This window comes from Chiloscyllium punctatum, chromosome 35 (genome assembly GCF_047496795.1).
Source record: "Chiloscyllium punctatum isolate Juve2018m chromosome 35, sChiPun1.3, whole genome shotgun sequence".
Lineage (NCBI taxonomy): Eukaryota > Metazoa > Chordata > Chondrichthyes > Orectolobiformes > Hemiscylliidae > Chiloscyllium > Chiloscyllium punctatum.
Window position 1 is genome coordinate 8,054,235 of NC_092773.1, and position 19,972 is coordinate 8,074,206.

The 19,972-nt window shown below is 46.7% G+C and overlaps 1 protein-coding gene across 3 annotated transcripts in view; it reads left to right on the plus strand.

Annotated features, from left to right (window-relative positions):
• The first annotated feature begins 2,137 nt into the window (after window positions 1-2,137).
• Window positions 2,138-19,972, plus strand: part of LOC140459609 (annexin A4-like) — a 46,428-nt gene continuing 28,593 nt past the window's right edge. Inside the window, exons 1-2 of one of the 3 annotated variants that reach the window (XM_072553892.1) lie at window positions 2,138-2,295; window positions 14,020-14,071. In XM_072553892.1, coding sequence (XP_072409993.1) covers window positions 14,063-14,071 — 9 coding nt within the window. In that variant the 5' untranslated portion in view covers window positions 2,138-2,295; window positions 14,020-14,062. Of the gene's footprint in view, window positions 2,296-14,016; window positions 14,072-16,816; window positions 16,836-19,972 lie in introns of those variants that run through there. The other 2 variants (XM_072553893.1, XM_072553894.1) reach the window with 2 other exon arrangements.

A 19,972-nucleotide genomic window follows, 5' to 3' on the forward strand; every position in this document is an offset into this window, starting at 1 on the left:
ATGTATTAAAAATGTTAAGATCATAAAACAAGGAGCAGAATGAAGCCATTTGGCCCATCAAGTCTGCTCCACCGTATGCTTATGGCCGATATGTTTCTTCAACCTGTTCTCCTGCCATTTCCCTATCTGGATGGGTGTCTGAATAGGAAGGGTTGTGAGGGATATGGGCCAAGTTCTGGCAAGTGGGATGAGAGGAATGTAGAATATTTGGTTAGCATGGACGAGTTGGACCAATGGGTCTGCTTTTGCGCTGTACAATCTATGACTCGAAACCCTTGACCCCTCATGAATTAGTCTGTGGAGGGACAAACAGAGGTAACATTTGGAAGCCAGTGTAAATCTCCTTCTGAACTCACCAATATCTGCAGAGTTGTTCCAGCACTTCTGACACTTTTCAAATGTCACCATGATCTTACCTTCCCTCTCTACCATCCCCCCCCTCCCCCACCAGAGATATATTTCCCTCTGCTATCCCCCCTGTGACTCCCTTGTCAGGTCCACGTCCCCAAACAGCCCACCCTCCTGTGCCAACACCTTCCCCTGCAGGAACTGCAAAACCTCCACCCACACCTCCCTCCTCACCTCCATCCAAGGCCCAAAGGAGCCTTCCACATCTTTCAGAAATTTACCTGCACATCCACACATGTCATTTACTATATCCGTTGCACCCGATGTGGTCTCCTCTACATTGGGAAGAGAGGACGCCTCCTAGCAGATTGTTTCAGAGAACATCTGTGGGACACCCGCATCAATTATCCCCACCGTCCCATGGCTGAACATTTCAACTCTCCCTCCCACTCTGCCGAGGACATGCAAGTCCTGGGCTTCCTCCATCGCCACTCCCTAACCACCCGATGCCTGGAGGAAGAACACCTCATATTCCACCTTGGGACCCTCCAACCCCAGGGCATCAATGTTGACTTCACCAGTTTCCTCATCTCCCCTCCCCCCACCTTATCCCAGTCCCATGCCTCCAACTCGGCAGCGCCCTCTTGACCTGTCCATCACCTTTCCCATCTATCCACTCTACCCTTCTCTCTGACCTATCACCATCACCCCCCCACCTTCATCTACCTATTGTATTCCCACCTACTGTCCTCCAGCCTCACCCCCCACCCACTTATCTGTCAGCAGCCCCCCCCCCCCCCACAAGCCTCATGCCTGAGGAAGGGCTCCTGCCTGAAATGTCGATTTTCCTGCTCCTCAGATGCTGCCTGACCTGCTGCGCTTTTCCAGCACCACACTCTCGACTCTGATCTCCAGCGTCTGCAGTCCTCATTTTCTCTCTCCCCAAAATGTTGACGATTTTGTTGAGTGACCCTGGAATTTCGCTGCTCAGTTCTGCTTGGAGCAGTGTCAGGAGATGACAGGGAATTCTGCAGCTGTGAGCCATTTCTGTTTGAGACTCTGCTTCCTGCCAGGCCCTGGTCAGCAGTGGGGAAAAGAACGTTCTTATCCAGTGGGACTGTGCTTTTCCTCAATGTCCTTCTTCCTATTTCACCTTCTGGTGAGTATTTCTCAGCTGACTGGGAGATACTGTGGAATAATAAGAATTGCTGGTGAAACTCAGCGGATCTGGCAGCATTGCTGGAGACAGAAAGCAGAGTTAACTTTTCAGGTTCAGTGACCATGAAGAATGGTCACTCAACCCAGAATGTTAACTCTGCTTTCTCTCTGCACGGATGCTGCCAGACCTGCTGAGTTTCACCTGTAATTTCTGTTCTTGTTTCAGATTTCCAGCAACCCCAGTTCTTAGGGTAGGATGGGGTAGGGTAGGGTAGGGTGGTGGCTCAGTGGTTAGCACTGCTGCCTCACAATACCAGGGACCTGAGTTCATTTCCAACCTCTGACCACACAGGTCTGTGTGGAGTTACTCCTACAACCCAATGATAGGACCAGATTTCAATTACCCCGAATGGGCTGACTACCATGGGAACTGTAGGGATTGACTGGGATGCCCTTCAGAGAGTGGGTGTGGGTTCAGTGGGCCGAATGGGCTGCTTTCATCCTGGAGGGATGAGATGGTTTTATTTCAGTGTGGGACAATGTTTGATGATTTGTATTGAAAGGTGGGTCCGTCCAATGAGCTGGCTGCAGTTTGAGTTTGGAATAAAGCAGCGAGTTATTTCCGTGAGTGGGATGAATCATTCAGGATCTGGGACTGACTCCTGCCTGTTGGCTCTTTAAGGCTGGTCCCGCCCATTTCATTTAAGACAGCAGCCATCTTCCGTAAGGAACTCACTCACACACAAAATCCCATCTCTCCAGCCGCCCACGGCAGTCGGAAAGTTTCAGGTAAGTTTCACTCCACTGTTCCCAAAGGACGAAGTGAGCCGGAGAGTTTCTGCAGGTCCTGTCTTCCCCAGTCAGAGGGGGGGGGACAAAGTCCAGGCAAACTGCCCTTCCTCTCTCTCTCTCTCTCTCTCTCTCAACTGGCCGTGCACTTCATGGGTTGTTTAATCGGAGATTGGTTTTTGAAACCCCGCAGTTTGTACTCTGGTTGTGACTGGGACAGAAATAGGGCGACTCCCTTGTTGTCTGTGTTACACTTTGCTGCTGTGCAGTTGGGCTGTGTTGACTTCAAACCTGACATCTGTCATTCCTTTTTCACCAGTGAATGTTGATTTTTCTCTCTCTCTCTCTCCCCCTGCTCGTCTTCTCTCCCATTGTATTTTGCAGCATTACAGGTGAGTTACACCTGCTGCCACACAGACTGATACATGTGTGTTTCTAGCTTGGCAGGTGGATCCCTGGACTGCTCAATCTCCCCATGTTGTCTGCTCTACATCAGGGAGATGCAACACAGTCAGGTTGACTGCTTTGCACAGCACATACGTATCTGGCCACAGCAAAGACCCTCAACTGCCAATTGCTTGCCCCTTCAACACAGGACTGTGTGTGTGTGGAGAAAAGAGCTGATGTTTCAAGTCTAACTGACCCTTTGTCAAAGCTTTGACAAAAGGTCAGTTATTTGACAAAGGGTCAGTTAGACTTGAAACATTAGCTCTCTTCTCTCCTTTTTATAGATGCTGCCAGACCTGCTGAGATTTTCCAGCATTTTCTCTTTTGGTTTGAGATTGTAGCATTTGCAGTAATTTTGCTTTTATACTGTGTCCCCTGACCAACACCTGGGTCTGAGACTTGTTGCAGTGCTCCACTTGAGCTCAGCACAAGCTGGGAGGATAGCATCTTGTTTTGGGCTTCAGGATCCTGCAGCCATCTGGACTCCATATTGAGTTCAATCGTTTAAGGCCTGAATACCTTGTAAAGTGTAACCAACCTGTTTCGCGTCTGCTTACTGTTCCCAATAGCAGCTCGTCTCCTTCCCAGGTTCACCATTACTCATCCACTTTTTAAAGTCTTCTCTCCTGCTGGGCTCCACATGCATCCATGCTCTCACTCCTTTAACAACCAGTCCCTGTCTTCAGCATATTTACGTCAAACTTTCATTTAACCACCCAAAATGACATTCCTGAAAGACAAGAAGTTTGCAGCATGATCACAACCTCCCCAAAGTCAGAGTGGTCAGTTGAGACAGCGAGTGAGTGAGAAAGCTGCATGTCAGTATTTAAAACAAAGTTGCATTGCTATTACTTATGTGACTTATGCCATAAAACATGCCAGGGATGTGAATGCTCCCTGTGTTGCATTTCTGAAAGTGACGGTGGTCTTATGCTGATTGAGATGAACCTCTTGAGCAGCTCGCACTTTCCTATCCCATAGATGCTGGTGAGGAAAACATTGGCTGTTTTCCCTTTTGGAAACTGTTGCTAGGTTTCTAGAAGGGTGCCTGGACCTGAAACATTAACCCTGCTTTCTCTGCAGTGATTCTGCCAGACCTGTTGAGTTTCTCCTGCACTTCCTGTTCTTGTTTCTGCTTCGAACAGCCTTGCAGATTGGAAGGTTTTGTCACCTTGCTAGTTTGGTCAAGTTTATCGTGACCTTTGGCCTCCTTGGGGTGAGTGAGTTTTGAACAGTCTAAAATGTGAAATGTTAATCAAGCCCCTACCCTTCCTGCCGTGGTTGCAGCTGTTTGTCTTCACTTCATTCGACATTGTTTCATGCCCAGCTTTCACTGTCTCATGTACTTTTTATTCTTTGTTGGATGGGTTCTGATTATTCCAGATCAGGAATAGGTTGTCTTGTACATCAGCTTCCAGAGTCCCTCACCACTTCAAAATGCCTTTGATCCACCTGCTCATTGACATGCTGCCCCTGTTGGAAAAGCAGCAGCCAATTTACCCTGAGTTGGCTCCCACACCTAGCTATGTGACTGTCTTGCATTTGGTGCCTGTTCTCCCTGGTGCTGTGTATTTCTCCATTAGTTTCCAGTTTTGTGTCAGCACACTGTGCTGCTGCTCTTGCTTCCTCACAGGGGAGTCGCTTCACTGAAGTAAACTGGCCTGTTTCATGGCCCAGGCACCAAGAGCCTCGTGCACTGGCTCTTGCAAATTCCTAGCCGAGAAAGAAATTTGTTATTGGGTTTCCTGTCAGTTCCAGACCACTATCGTTGCAGAGCCTCAAACATCACACCACACAGACTGTGTGAACTTGATGTTGGTGGGGCCCCTGAGGGCGTGCAGTACAGAGTTGTGGCTGCCCTGTCTTCGGACCAGGAATACTCTCTGCAGCCAGACATTGTATTCTTCAGTCTGTTCCTTCACTTTTTTCATATGGGCTGTACTGCACGCAAAACATAGCTTCCCACACTACTGAGGTACATGTGACAAAAATAGATAAATGAATCAAATTAAATTATCTTATTAAATGAGAGAGGGTTCAGAAAAGATTTACCAGGATGTTGCTGGGTATGGAAGGTTGGAGTTGTAACGATAGGCTGGGGCTTTTTTTTTCTCCCCCTGGTGTGTGGGAGGTTGAGAGGTGAACTTGTAGAGACTTATAAAATTGTGCAGGGGACAGATAAAGTGAATGGCAGGTGTCTTCTCTGTGTAAGTGGGGGATTTCAAGACTAGGGAGCACTTTTTGTAAGGTGAGAGGACAGATGTACAGTAGACCATGAAGGGGCACTTTTGTTTTACAGTGGTTTGTGTGTGGAATGAACTTTCAGAGAAAGTGGTGGATGCAGGTTCAGTTAGAATATTTTAATGACCTTTTGAACAGTAAGTGAATAGCTAAGGCTTGAAGTGGGGGAGTCCAGAACGAGAGGGTGTGGGTTTACACTGAGATGGGAAAGATTTAAGAAGGACCAAAGGGGTAACTTTCTCATGCAGAGGGTGGTGCATACCTGGAAGTGGTGGAGGCTGGTACAATTCCAACATGTAAAAGGCATCTGGATGGGTGTATAAATGGGAAGGGGTTTGGAAGGATACGGGCCAAATGCTAGCAAATGGGACTAGGTTAGGATATCTGGTCGGCATGGACAAGTTGGACTGAAGGGTCTGCTTCTGTGCTGACTCCATTCCAGCTGTTCCTGGGCCTTGGCTTGCAAAGCTCTTCTCCCTGTGTAGTAACTAATGTTTAATGTTTAAAAAGAAAATTACAAAATGCATTCTTGTGATGGAGTTTGTTCTGGCCCTCTCTCGGAGGGCTGAGCTGAGATCACAGCAGGGGTTTCTTGGTCAGTATTGTGACAAGTCAGTACAAAGTGTTGTCGTCTATGTGCTGACAGTCTGTTGCTGATATTGCAAGGTTTTGTGTGTGAGCTTTGCATCTTCCTTGGCATGATATCTGGTTTGCAGAGGGGTGCCAGTGACTGAGGATTTGGGAGGAGTGAGGGGTCCCTTGTTTTTGTGGAGGTGCCTGACCATTCATGTCAGCTGCCATCACACTTGGTCTGTTGTAGGGTCAGTGTGGCTGGAACCTGGCTTATTCTGTCGTCTTTTAGTTATCCCTCACTTGAAAACTCTGAAGGAATCCTATCGGGCTGGAAAAGATTTGTGAAGGATGGAAATCTGCTGTCATCAGGAAATCTGGTTTAAGATAATAATTCAGTCCGCGCTCAGGGGGTGGGGACTGGAATATAGAATGTTTTTAGCATGGACTGTTCCATAAACTGAAACTTTGTTTTTAAACATATCGTCTACAGGACATTGTCAGGGAGAGATAGTACAAGTCAAGACATTTGGCATTGTGTATATTTCCATGTTGTCCTGTTTGGGGATTTATTAGATGTTCTGAGTCAGTAGTGTACAGCACATTCAGTCAGCACTGGTCAAAAACAGCCACTTTGCTATTCCGATCCCAGTCTCCAGCAGTCAGCCCATAGCCTTGTCTGCCTTTGGCATAGAATGTGTACAGCTAAAAACTTACTCCATATTCTGAGAATTTCTGCCTGGATCACCCTTAGAGCCAGTGAATTCCAGATTGCCATCACCCTCAAGTGAAAAGATTGTTCCTCACCAACCCTGTACATTGTTTACCCTGTAGCTTCAGTCTATACCCCTGCTCAGAATTCCCTCCACCACAGGGAGAGGTTTCATTGAATTGTCATTGGGAGACCCCCAGTATTTTGGATCTCAATCGTTGCATGTGATCTTCAGTCCGTCAGACGAGGAAGTGCTGATTCATGGTTGGTGTTTCTTGCATAGAAATGTTTTCAGAAGCTCATGATGTGATTTGTGTCAATTTTGCCTGCAAGGCCAGGTCATGTACAAGTTCACTTGATCACTGAGTCCTTGCTTGGTTTCAAAGTAACATTGTAATGCCCTGTCAACAGTTGTTGTCAGGCTGGAGTATTTAATTAGTGCAAATGTCATTACTGTATCAGATGATGGGATGTGCCGAGAGGTGAAGCAAGGCTTCAGACTGAAAGTAGTCTCTAAGTCAGTTGCAGGGAAACCATCACCTTCCAAACACCTCCTCACTGCGCTGTTATCCGTTTACCTCGAATCAGTGAGTGCACTGACCATGTGTCTCCTTGTCATGGTTGGGAGTGAACCTGACAACTTGCTGTGTTGCCATGCAGCAACTCTGTTCTCTATTTTCAGGAAATCAGCCATTATCTGAATGTTGAAGAATGCTCGAAGGGCTGAAGAGCCTCCTGCTGCTCTTGTACAGGTTCCTGCGTTGAGGTTATCTCCGTTCTGTTGTCCACAACCAAATTGTCTTGTTGCCATTACAACCGTACTCAATGACTTGGACTAATCCCTCATGTACCATCTCCATTTTCGATGTGGTCATCCTTGTTCTCAAGACTCTGCATTGTCTCAACTCCTGATCTACACCACATCCTCCAAACCCCCTAAACCTTCGGAGCTCTGTATTCTTCTCGTTGCCTTTCCAGTCATCGGTTTGATGAAATGTAATTACTCTGCAATGGCTGTGCTTTCAGGTACCTTGTGCAAACCTTTGTACTTTGCTCCTCTCCATCTCTTAGCCTGTCAACAGCACTTTCCCCTTGTTAAAATACCCAGCTCAGGGAGCCTATATTTGATCAGTTGTCCCAGATCTTCATGTTATGTAAACACCAGTATCCCACAGACTGTTTGAGAACAGACCTGGGACTGTTTTCTGAATGGAGTAATTCTGAAAAAGGACATCATTCAGCCCCTTGACTCTTTCCCACCATTCAGCAAGGTCATGGCTGGTGTGTTCTGAATTTGCCATCTCTATCTTGTCTTAGCATTGTTAATCTTTAATTTTTGTTAATCCATTCACCTCCAGCTTCAAGACATGTATTGATCCTGCCTGGACTACCTTCTGAGGCAGAGGGTTTGCAAATCAGAGTCACGTCAACTGGACCTGACCGTGTCCATGTTTAACAATGGCAGCAACCAGGAAATGGAAACTGCTCCACAGCTTGGAGCAATGTGTTTTTGAGCTTGCTGTCGTGGCTCTGTTTCCCATTATCTCAAACCTGTCATTAAGTGTTGTGAAAATCCTCTCTGGTTTCACTTTCCCTAATGCTCATCAGGTTTCTCCACCCTGAAGCCATGTGCAGTTTACTCTGGTTAATTCCTCATGCAACCAAGGGGCTGTGTGGGAAGGTCAGGAGTGGGTGAGTGCCAGGCAGTGCAGCAGCTATTAGAGGGAGCACCCTTGGCCTACCAAACTTGCAGATGACTTCGCCACTTGGCGAACCAGTAGGAAAGTAAGCCCAGGCAAGTCAGTATCGCCCCAAGTTCGGTGTGGTCTGTTTGCAAACCTCAGAGGCCTGGGCATGACCTTCCTGCAGCAGAGATCATTGATGGGCAAGCTGACCAAGATACACACACCCACTTTCTCAGCAACATAGGCATGCCCCTTCCAGAGATTGTGGATGGCACTGTGCCATGGTTCAGCTGGGTAGAAAGGAGGTGAGAAGATACAAGAGCAATCACCTAACAGGAGATTGCTCCAAGGACAACAGGGAGTTATTTTGGTGACTTCAGGATGGTTTGTTTCTTTCCCTGTGCCGTGATCCAAGATGCCCCCCTCTACCTATGTTGCCCTGTGTGGGGGAGGGAGGTGTGTGAACAGCCTGAGGTTGGTAATTCAACATGGTACCCATGAGTTGAGAAGGCCAGAGGATCAGGTCCTCAAAGTATATTTGTGCAGGAGAATGCTCAGTAATAATTTTGAGATGGTAACCAGTCCTGTGCCAGTGAGCACACAGACATGAACCAGGTGATTGAGCATGTGGCTGGCAAAGTCATGGAAGGAAGGAGGAGGGTATCAGGGTTCTGAGGTCTGACCATGGCTTGTGACTCAGTGGGAGCCTGTACCACAGAGATGGATTGTATCTTAGCAGGACCCAGGCAAACATTCTCTCAGGGAATTTGCTGATCTTGCTGAGGAGGGTTTAAATCAGGTCGGCAGGGGAATGGGGACCCAAACAGGAGCTGAGATTCAGTGACAATAACAGGACTCGTGAGCAGAAGTAGACAATGCACAAAGTAATTCCAAGTGACGAATGGGCTTATTGCTGGAGGATCCACCCTTTTTTTTTAAATGGCTTAAATAAAGGCTTCCATTTTGAAAATGTGGGTGTGAACTATGTACTGTGGCTCTGAGTGTGAGCACAGAAGTGTGGCAATCAGCTGTCTGAGATTGGGCCTGAATATTCAAGATCTACTCGTAGCAAGGACAGACAGACAGAAAGGCAAAGGAGTTAGAGTGGAACGCCAAATCAAGAACAGAGTTTGAATCGCTGATTCAGTCTGTATATCTGACAAGATCTTTGAAGAAGCATGATATAGGATTTGTTTGGGTAGAGCTAGGTGTCTGAGAGTCACTAAAAGCTGAAACAATTAAAACACCAGTCTGAATTCACAAATTGCAATGTCCAGGTATGTGAAGACTGGCTTACATCTCTTTTGGAGTATGTGCAGTTTGTCGGATATATTTCATGAGAGTGCAGCAGAGGTTCACCAGATCACTCCTTGGGGTGGCAAGTTCCCCTCATGAGGAGAGATGAAGAAAGCTGGGGCAAATGGTGCTGAAATCTGCACTGAAAATGACAGCCTCCATGGACAGAGAGCAAGGTCATGATTCGAGTCTGTGAGTCTGGTTAGCTCACTCTATCTCTGTGGATGTTGCCTGAGCTGGAATGCTTTCTGTTAAGAATGCTTGATCCGCACTCCCCTTCAGTTTTTTAAGTTGATGCGTGATTTCCCTGATAGTTGAACTCTTGCAGGATGTGACAGGGTGGATGTAGACAGAAGGTTTCCTCAAGCTGAGTACTCTAGTGTCTCAGGAAGGGACAAGACATGTTGGATTGAGAGGAGCAGAAATTTCTTCACTAAAAGTGGTGAATCTTTGGAATTGTCTATCACCGAGGCCTGTGGAAGAGAGTTCAAGCTGGCCTCTGGAAACTCCTGTCAGGGATATTTAGGGACGTGATCTCACTGGTCCAAGTGGCTCGGGGGATGAACAGCATACTCCTGTTCCAGTGACCTTTCATTTTGTCGATCAACAGCTTAGATTTATACATCACCACATAATGAAACCATCCTGGTTTTACATCAGCTATCACCAAACCAAATCTGATACGCAGCCATATTCAGGAGCTGAAGTTAGGAAAGGAGCAAGGGCTGGATATGTTTTTGGATGTTTTAATAGAACATGGGTGAGGCTGGCTGGGTCAGCATTTGTTTTTTGTGCCTCATGACCTTTTTGAGAAGATGGTGGCAAGGTGAGCTGTCTTTGTGAAAACCTGCTGCCTGTGGGGTTACACTGTCAGGGAGTGTAGGAGTCTGAACCAGTGATAGATTTCCAATACTAAAGGGTGTGCAGCCTGGGTTGGGGTGGGGGGAGTGGAGAAACTGTAGCTGATGACGTTTCTGGTCATCTGCTGCCCTTATCCTTCCATATAGAAATGGCTGTGGGTTTGGAAGGTGCAGTCTGAGTAACTTGGGTCAGTTTCTGTAGTGCATCTTGTATGTAGTACATGCTGCTGCAACTGACCATAGTTGGTGGAGGCACTGGATGTGTGTCAATGTGGTGCCAATCAAGCAGGGGCTGCTTTGTCTGGGATGGTGTCAGCTTCTTGTGTTTTTGGAGCTGTATCCATTCCAGGCAAGGAAGGGAGTATCCCATTGTGTTCTTGGCTTGTGGCTTGTTGCTGGGGACAGGATTTGGGAGTCAGGAGGTGAGTGAATGTTGGATTTTTCTGTGTATGGTAGTGTTGTTGTGCATCTCCTGCTTGTGTTCAGCAAGGAGGTGGAGAGATTTCTGGAGAGGTAACCCAGAGCCTGGGGTGTGGTTGCTCAAGGCACGGTCACCAATGGTACAGCCATGAGATCTTGGAGGTCAGTATTAGACTAACAGTGATTTAAGAGTGAAGGTTCAGGGGCAGAGAGGATGATTCTAGTGTCCTTTTCCTTGCAGGGCAGGGTTGCTGTCCAAGGTGGTCAGTTTGTTGAAGTCAGGAGGATTGCCATGTTGTGTCAGCATCTCTAATTCTGGATTGAGCAATGACACATGAGCTCGTGAAATTAGCCTGACCCGATCAAAACGAGCAGTTCATCCTGTTTTCGAGTAACTGTGAGCAAACCTTAAGGAATGGGTGTACATTTTAATCTCTTTAAAACGTGCCAGTTCTGAGCAATGACCATGTGCACTGATCGTGATTTGGCCCCTTCCCTCTCTTGCAGTGATGTTTTGTTGCATGTTCAGTATTTGCCCTCAGTTATGCGTCACTGTTCCTGGTCTGAATTGGTTGTGGAAGTGGCGGTTATGTATCGAATAAGCATTTCACTTGCAAATGACAATGATGCTAGTGCAATTTTGCAGGTAGCTTTTTGTCTCCTCGCAGTGGATGTCACTGCTCAGTTTAAATACTAAATTCTTTTTGTTTCAGTTACCGTAATTGTTCTTGAAATCCTGCTGTTCACTGCACGTCTATACAGGCTGCATGTCGGGAATCACAAGTGTGACCTTGTTCCTGGACTGTTAATCCTGAAGTGTAGCCTCCTCTCCAAATTCCAACTCTCTGGAATCTTTCCCAGTAACAATACCGTAACCAGCTTGTGGCAGTAACAGTGATCAGGATAATCCACTCCTGTCCACTTTAGATTTTGCTGATGCTTGCTGTCCTGAGATCATTATGGAAATGATCGAGCCATTGGCAGTGGTGGGTTTGGTCTGTCTCATTGTGAATGGCAGCCGTGAGGGTCAGTGCCAGGTGAGGGAGATCTGATGACTGGGGAAGTTATGTACAGTAAGGGAGTGGGGCAGACTGTGTTCCTAACAGAGGCGTTCAGTTAGCTATTAAACATCACATTCTGTTCATTGTATTCAAATCTCAGGTTTTAAACAAGACTCCCATTGTCCTCATAATTTGCTTTTCTTGAGGTCAGTCATGTACTGTGTTCGGAAATTCGCTCTCTCGCTCCCAACCTTCTGATTTACTGAAGAGAAGCTTCCATTTTGATCGTCCCTCCTGCCTTCTCAAGCCATGGTGCCACTTCTTACAGCCGACAGAATTGCATCGTCTCACCTGCAGAGGAGCCCACCCAGACCCGTTTCCCCTAGCCCATTATTCTACATTTCACCCCTGACTAATGCACCCAACCTACACAACCCTGAACATTATGGGCAATTTAGCATGGCCAATTCATCCTAACGTGCACATCATTGGACTGTAGGAGGAAACCCACGCAGACATGGGGAGAATGTACAAACTCCGCACAGTTGCCTGAGGCAGGAATTGAACCAGTGTCCCTGGTGCTGTGAGGCAGCAGTGCTAACCATTGAGCCACCATGATGCCCAAGTATTTGTGACACCTGGCTACAGCAGGAGAAGGTGGGAGCCCTCGCAGTGGATTCCTGCCACACAGCCATGGGTTTTGTGGAGCATGGATGGTGAGGGACTGTTTTGAAGTTGAATCCTTTCATGACCAAAGACACAGATGCATGTGGGCGCAGTCTGGTAGTCATCATTCAAAGTATGAATCCTGGTCATTTTCTGCATGGTGTTTGGAGGCTGGGAGGGGGCGGTGGTGGTGGTTTGAGGGACAATGTTGGAACTGTGTTTGGAGGTGAAGTGTAGGAGCCTGGGTGTGGAGCTCAGTCCAGTGACTGGGAGATCTGTGAGGCCACTGTAACTCTCATTGTGACCCTGAGCCTACACATGATGGAAGCATCACTGCTGTGTCAGACCAAGGTGTTCAGCTCAGCTTGGGTCCACCCCTGGAACTTACATGCTGGTAGATCCCAAAAACTGCACAGACTTTTATGCCGTCACCAAGTGACACTTCATTACCAATGCATAATGCATGACACTGACCAAGTGAGCTCCAAGCATGCCCAGACAGGGACCAGAACCCATGACACTGTCTTTATCTGTGTCAGTGTGGGTGCACTGACTCGTTTTTAAAGATACCATTGTGCAAGATGTTTATTCCATCTTTCCCACCAGCAGATGGACAGTGAACCAGTAACCAGCTGAGACTGGTAAGGACAATACCTGTGTGGAGGGGGGACACTCCTGTTTCTATCTAAGTGAGGGCTCCCTGATTGGACCAGATTAACAGCTCCAGTCACAAATCTCCCATGCCACAGGGTCTGCTTGGCCAACCTTGGGACAATCACCATATCGGGAGAAGAGGTTGGTTGGCCCTTACGAGGGCTGGCCATGCTGGGATGGGTTGAATACCTTCTGCGTTAGGCATGTTTCCATGAATTCTGCAGGAACACATTCATTTGGTTTAGCTCAGTTCAGCTGGATATCTGGGTCACTATACAGAGTGATGGAAACTGTGTGGTTTCCTGCATTGGGCTCGGGTTACCCTGAAGGGCTCCGCTTCTGAACCCCTCTCCTTGCCTGAGGTATGCTGAGTTCTAGTGTCTGTCTCTCTGTGGTCTGGTATAACTGTGGCAGCTTTTATTTTTTTCACTGACTCTGCCTCAACACTGTTTTCCCCCTCCAACTCAACTCAACTCTACTTTCATCCCCTGAACCTTTTTTTTTTGATGGTTTGCACTGGGCTTTACAGGTAGATAAATCAATTGGACAGCACTGAGTTTACTGGTGGTGACCAGGTTTGGGGGGGGCGGGGGAAGGATCCCATTGCTGATTTAGTAATGGAACAGAGAGGAAGTTTTGGTTCTGCTCCATAATGGTTCCACGTATTTTAAATTTATTTTTAGAGAAGTGTTTAGTTTGGGTTGGCAGAAATGAAAGGAATCCCAGTGTGCAGCTTGCTCGCATTAAGTTCCCACAAGCAGCAGTGTGGTCATCAGCAGACAGTCTGCAATCCAATCCACTGGAAATACTCTTCGCTTCTTCCTTAAACCAAAGGACCAAGAAATGTTGTCATGTTTTCACAACCAGCCCAAGATTCGTGAGCGGGTATTTTGGTAGGGTCAAGGGGGCTGGGTAACTGGTGGAGGGAGGGGTCCCTGGGTTAGCATCTCCTCCATCTGACAGGGAGTGGGTCATCCTGTGTTCTCATGACAGTATGGGACTGTCCTGGTTGGTTGTCTGTAACAGGTATATTCTTGACCATATCATTGAATGCTTCCCCATGAGTCATGTCAACAACCCTTGCTGTTCAATGTTGTGGGAACTTGACTATCTGTCTGAAATGAACCTTTTTAACAGCTTTTTGTTTTTTGATCTCCCTTCTCCCTCAGCAGGTCAGAATTTCCCTGAGGACACGTTTCTGTTCGATCTGTTACCATGGCAGCTGTAAGTACTCTGATGCAGACACAACCTTCCTTCCTTCACCGTCTCTTCAGTTCCCTGCCTGCTTATGAATTGATGAGATGAGATTTAGTGGAATTGACTGAGATCAATAAGAGAGTCAAAGGTTTCATTGACTTGGTTTCTTCCCAGTTAAACTGTAATCACTTGTTTGGGACATTGTGAAATGTTATCAGCAGACAAATCCATTGTTCAAACATGGTACCAGTCAGTGAGCAGCTCCTGTGATACTGCCTGCTGTTGACTTTATTAATGAAACCTGTTTGTCACTGTTCTGGGATCAGTGAACCCATGCTGTTGATCAGCAGAGGGTTGGACAAGTCAAGGTTTAATGACCCTTTCTGAGGGGACTATTCCTTGACAAATTCATTTTAGTTTTCCACAGTAAATTTCAATGGTTGTAATGAGATTGTCCCTATTTGTTAAATCCCTTGGCGTTGGGGCTCAATTGCCCAGTCTCTTGTCTTTGGAGAAGTTACTTATCCCAGGGAGCAATAGTGAATCTTCGCTGTACTTGGACCAATGCAAGTATTTAGTTTTTGTTTAAACATGAAGACTTGAGCTCGCTCGCTCAAATCAATATGCACCCTTCAAGGAGGGAATGTAATCTGGCTTTCGTGGCTGAATAGTGACTGAATCCTCCTGTTTTTTTCTTCCCTGAAATGCCAGGGTTAAAAAAAAAAACACTGTAACACAAGTGAGTGTTGGGTGAAAACAGGAGGGCAGTCCAATTAGAAAAGGCTGTTGCCCCCTGCTCTGTTCCCCAGTTCCTCACCGGTCCATATATCCTCACAATTGTATTTCAATCTATTTTCCTATCAAGGTTTTCTGATGAGCTCTGGTTCTCAGTCACACAGATGATAACTGAGCACTGACACTTGGAATAAATCTACTCCCTCACCAGCTGACAACACGAAGGCCCATTTAATCTCGCTCTTGTCTTCCTGTCTGTTATCCAATCCCCCCTCTCTCCACAAATGTGAATTGTCTCAACTCGAGGAGATGCCATCGTCCTCATGGATGTGGTACCTTACTGAATGGCTTTTGGGACTCTGTGTAAATTAACTTTTTTTTTTCCTGATATCTCCTACATGGGCTATGAACCCTAAAGAAATCCTGATACAGTTTTCCCCATTGTTACACCACATTGAAGAATCCAGATATGACAGTGGTGTTGTCAGCATGTTGTTCACACTTGGGTCATTGACCATGATGTGGAGGTGCCACTTTTGGACTAGGGTGGGTAAAGTTAAAATTCTCTCGACACCAGGTTATAGTCCAACAGGTTTATGTGGAAGCACTAGCTTTTGGAACGCTGCTCCTTGATAAAGTGGTTGTGAGCAGTGTTTGGAAAGCTACTGTTTCCACAAACCTGTTGGACTATAACCTGGTGCTGTGATATTTTTTAAACTCAATTGCTCATGTCAGCTCCCTGATCAGCCCTCTCCATCGAGTGTGTTTCATGGTGCTGACTTCACTACAATCTGTGCAGCCAGTACTGAAGCAAGGCCAGGCAATGGATAGAAACCTGGTGAGTAAACAGGAAAGAAAATACAGGTCAGAATAAATGATTCTTTCTGACTGGCAGGCAGTGGCTCGTGGGTTACAGTATGGATCCATACTAGGATGCCATGCTAAACATTTAGATGAGGGAAGTCAATCTAAGATAGAAAGCCGGGTGGGAGGGTGCAGACATGATCCAGTATCATTTGGAGAGGGAGTGGGAGTGGGTCAGTGCATGGCTGTTGCTTGTTCATGTGGATAAATGTGAGGTTGTACACTGGGGTAGCAAAAATAGTCAGGTGATTATTTGGCTGTATACTGAGGGAGGGAATGTTTAGTGAGCCCGGGGTACCCTTGAACTCCAGTCTCTGAAAGGGAGTGTGCAGGTACCGTGGGCAGTGAAGATGCCAAACTGCACGTGGGCCTTTGATAGTGAGAGGGTTTGCGTCGTGCAGCAGGAATGTCTGGCTGCATTTGGCGAGGCCAATCCTGAAATACCGTGTGGGGTTTTGGTCTCCGTCTCCTGAGGAAGGATGTTCCGGTGATGGAGGGAGTGCAGCTGAGGTTTCTTGGGAGGGTGGGACTGACCGAGGAGGAGAGACAGTTAGTCGGAATTCTGCTCGCTGGAGTTGAGGAAAGATTGAGGAGAGGGTGATCTGCCTAGACAGGGAGAAAATTCTGACAGGACCAGTCAGAGGAAACACAGGAAGGATGTTCTGGTGTCTCTTCACCCAGAGAGCACTCAGCCTGTGGAATTCCCTACCACAAAAGCGTTGTAGTCAGAACACTACATGTTTCCAAAAAGGAGGCCGATCCAGCTCTTGTGACTGAAGGGATCCAGGCATATGGGGGTAGAGCAGGATTAGGGTGTTCTGTTCGATGATCAGTCATGATCATAATGACTGACAGAGCAGACTGGAGCTTCGGGATGGCCGCCATCTGCTCCTGTCAATCGGAATTATTTGGCACTGGCTGAGTACAGTTTGGGATTGCCCCCACTGCACAGGAAGTTGGTGTGGTGTTGGACCAGACTTACAAAATGCTTGCCAGGTTGGGGACTTTGACCCATGTGTGCGTGTATATACGCAGTGCAGAAACAGTTGAGCGAAATTGTGATTTGTGCTGCCGACCAGTTAAATCGTTAGTCTCTGATCTTGGACTGGTTTGGATTGCATTGAAGAGATTCTGGAATGTCATCGCAATGTGGTGTCCCGATGTCTAACCTGTGGCTGATTTTTGGACTTTGGTGAGAGCCCAGGTTTCTCTTTCTCTTCCTGGTCTTGATGACCATTGTGTCTTTGAACAGTGCAGTACTGACTTAATGAAGGCTGTATAACTGAGTCTTTGTGTGGCCTGCAGTTGGATGCTGTTGCTCTGGGAGTTTGTATGGTAAGGGCAGGCTAAGTTTCATGGTGACCAGCAGTATTACCATCTCCTGGCCCATTCGTGACCAGTGCAGCCCAGGAGCTGCTCTTCCTGCACTGTGTGTTCACCAACCCCCTAAACCATCAGCTGTTGTACCTGACTCTGTTGTCACCTTTATCTCTGAAGATCAGGGAAGCTGATTAAATTTGATGCTGTAATATCCTTTACAAAACCAGTTTCCTCGTTTGCCGAACTTGTGCACTTTGACCATAATTCTATCTTGGAGACAGAGAATCAAGAACGCTGGATGAACTCACTGACTCGGTCCAGGCATCAGCCTGGAACTGAGGGAGCAATTCAGGCATGGTCTTCTCACTGATTCCTGTGGAGTTTGGTTCAAGTTTTTGCCTCCTGAAGGCAATTTAAAAGCTGACCCATTGACAAATACTAAATTTGCAAATTAACTGCAATTGGCTTTTAGCCATCTGTTTCTGAATGCAAAACTTCACTCCACAAACGTTGAGTAACGAACCCCTGTCATAAGTGATGTGACTCGATTTGATCAAGTCCCATCACTTCTTTGAAAGGCTGTCTTACAGTTTGCTGTTTTCAAATCACTTTGACACTTTCAGAAAGAGAGCCTGTCAGTTCACACAACTAAAAATGTAAACCCTTTTATTCTTCGGCTTAATCCAAGCTCCCAAATTTAAAAACCTCCACACGCATTTTTAGATCAAGTCACAATTAGTTTGTTTCTCCTGCTGTATTTGATCTTTGCAGATTTGTATTGGAACCTGTAGCTTACTGTTCAGTGCTGGTGTGCTTGGGGAGAAAGCAGTAATACCTTTTGTCTTTAAGACAAAAGAATTGTTTGTCCCTGAAATTAGCCTGCAGTGAAAGCAGCTTGTTTTGGAGCTTCTATTGTCTGAATTTAGAAATCTCGCTTTTGTCTATAGAGGTGCTTGTTGGTGAGCTGTTGTGATGGGAATGCAGAGGAAGTTAGTTTTAATTTGTTCATGTTCAGCTTTCCCTCTGAAGGAGTAGGTTACTGAGGCACATATGATAAAGATGCTTGGAATTGAATCCTTGCACTTGACAGCACTGGGCCATTTGGCCCATCACATTGCTGCTGGATCCTTAGAAAAGAAAGAGGCCAAACTCGTATGCTGTTGACTATATAGGGGACTTTGCTAAACAGGGCTACAACCAAGGAAGTGTCTTCCTCCTGTAGTGGAGGGAACATGTTATGTACCAGGCCAGACCCCCTCAGAACATTTTTACAGTCGCCCAGATCCTAATTTTCCCTGCTTGTTTTCGGCAGAATTCCAGGTGGATATTCCAGGAGTGATGCACTTGCTCATCAAATCACTTGGCTCAAAGAAACACCAACTTATTTACTCCCTGCTAAAGGGAAACGTCAACAAAAAAACAGAATTTAGGATAACAACTATATGAAAACCCAACCAACAAAATATCCCCCACAATTTTTAACAAAGAAGCTGATCAGACTTCCTGCAACGTTCCCACAAACACAACCCCGTGGCAAAATAAGTCCAAACCCAGGTTTTTAGAGGGGAGAACTCCGAGAGACCGAGGGGATCAGCCAGTGATCATTGCTGAAGCCTGGCTCCTCTTTACACTGCAGCAGCTTATCTGGGTCCCCAACTAAAACTGACCCAAACTCTCCAAATCCCTCCACTGGGAGAACAGGCGACTCTACTTTCATTGTACAACAGGGTTTTAGGAAGAAAAACCGAAAAGCTTTTTCTCTGGTGGTTGCCTTGGGCAGTATCTGTGAGGTCCCTATTCCCAGGCAAATCTGAACATGTGCCTTTTGCAACCCCACTTTGGGAGTGAGGGGGTGGAGATAAGGAGCAGTGTTATAAATATGACAGCCAATCTACACACCGAATGGAGTTTACAGTTGGCTTAGCATTGTAGTCTTCATGTTTGGTTAATTCTGGTGTGTGCCATGGCACGTTTCCCGACAGAAATGTCTGTTTTCTTTTGTTTTTAAAATAAAACACCAATCCCTGCCTGTTCCCTGAACATGGAGTTGCATTGGAACTCAGTGATATCTCCAACTGAGCTGCAGTCCTCGTGTGAGGGAGAACCAGTGCAGTGCACCTTTATCAACATGTGGAAGCACCTTCCCAATAAGCGAGGTGTGCCAGCTTGAGTGAATGGGAACTGCTGCTCACTTCTGTGTGCCACCTTGGCTGACCAGTCTGTGCTAAACAGGGGTGCCATCTGGGTTGAGTGTTTGATTCAGTTTCCAGCTATGCTTGTTAATGCCAACGCCTGGTCTTTGACCAGCTTCGTTGCATTGAGCTAACCTGGGAGAGGATTTAATTTTCAATGCCGTTGTTCATCAGTTTAGTCATGATGCTTTCCCTCATTCTGAAAGAGGAACAAAGTAGAAACTCTCTGATTAAAACTCTCCGGTCCGTGCGAGCTATGTCCATTGTTCCTGCAGTGAAAGAGTGTCAACTGAGTGACACAGAATCACCGGTCTCTGAACCCTGGCACTTGGCCACCGGGTAAAGGCCAGGCTAACATTGATCTGTTCAAGCTAGCTGATGTGTATTTTGAAGTTATTAACACAGGCTGCCTTGACTGTTTCTGTGGGGTGGGCCAACCACATTGTGGATTCACCCTGACTATTTTTATCGTGACTGAGTTGACAGTTACATTGCTCTGGTTACCATAGGGAACTCCCTACGGTTAGGAGAGTACGGAGGAGTTCTGGTATTCACTGGAGCAGAGAGATAGGATCTTGATTCATCCATCCTCGACACTGCACTGACAGTCAGTCAGATTGCTGGCAGTGCCATCTCCTCATGTGTCAGTGTTGGCACCAGAACCACCGTTTCACTTGGGCCAGGGAGAGCAGAGAAAGGGGTCTGTGTAAGTTGATGTGAGTCAGGGTCTAGCATGGGGGAAGGGTTTGTAACCAGAGGACGTGCAGTGGCCTGGCCAGTCAAAGGACAAATGGGACCTTCGGAGTAAGCTACCTGC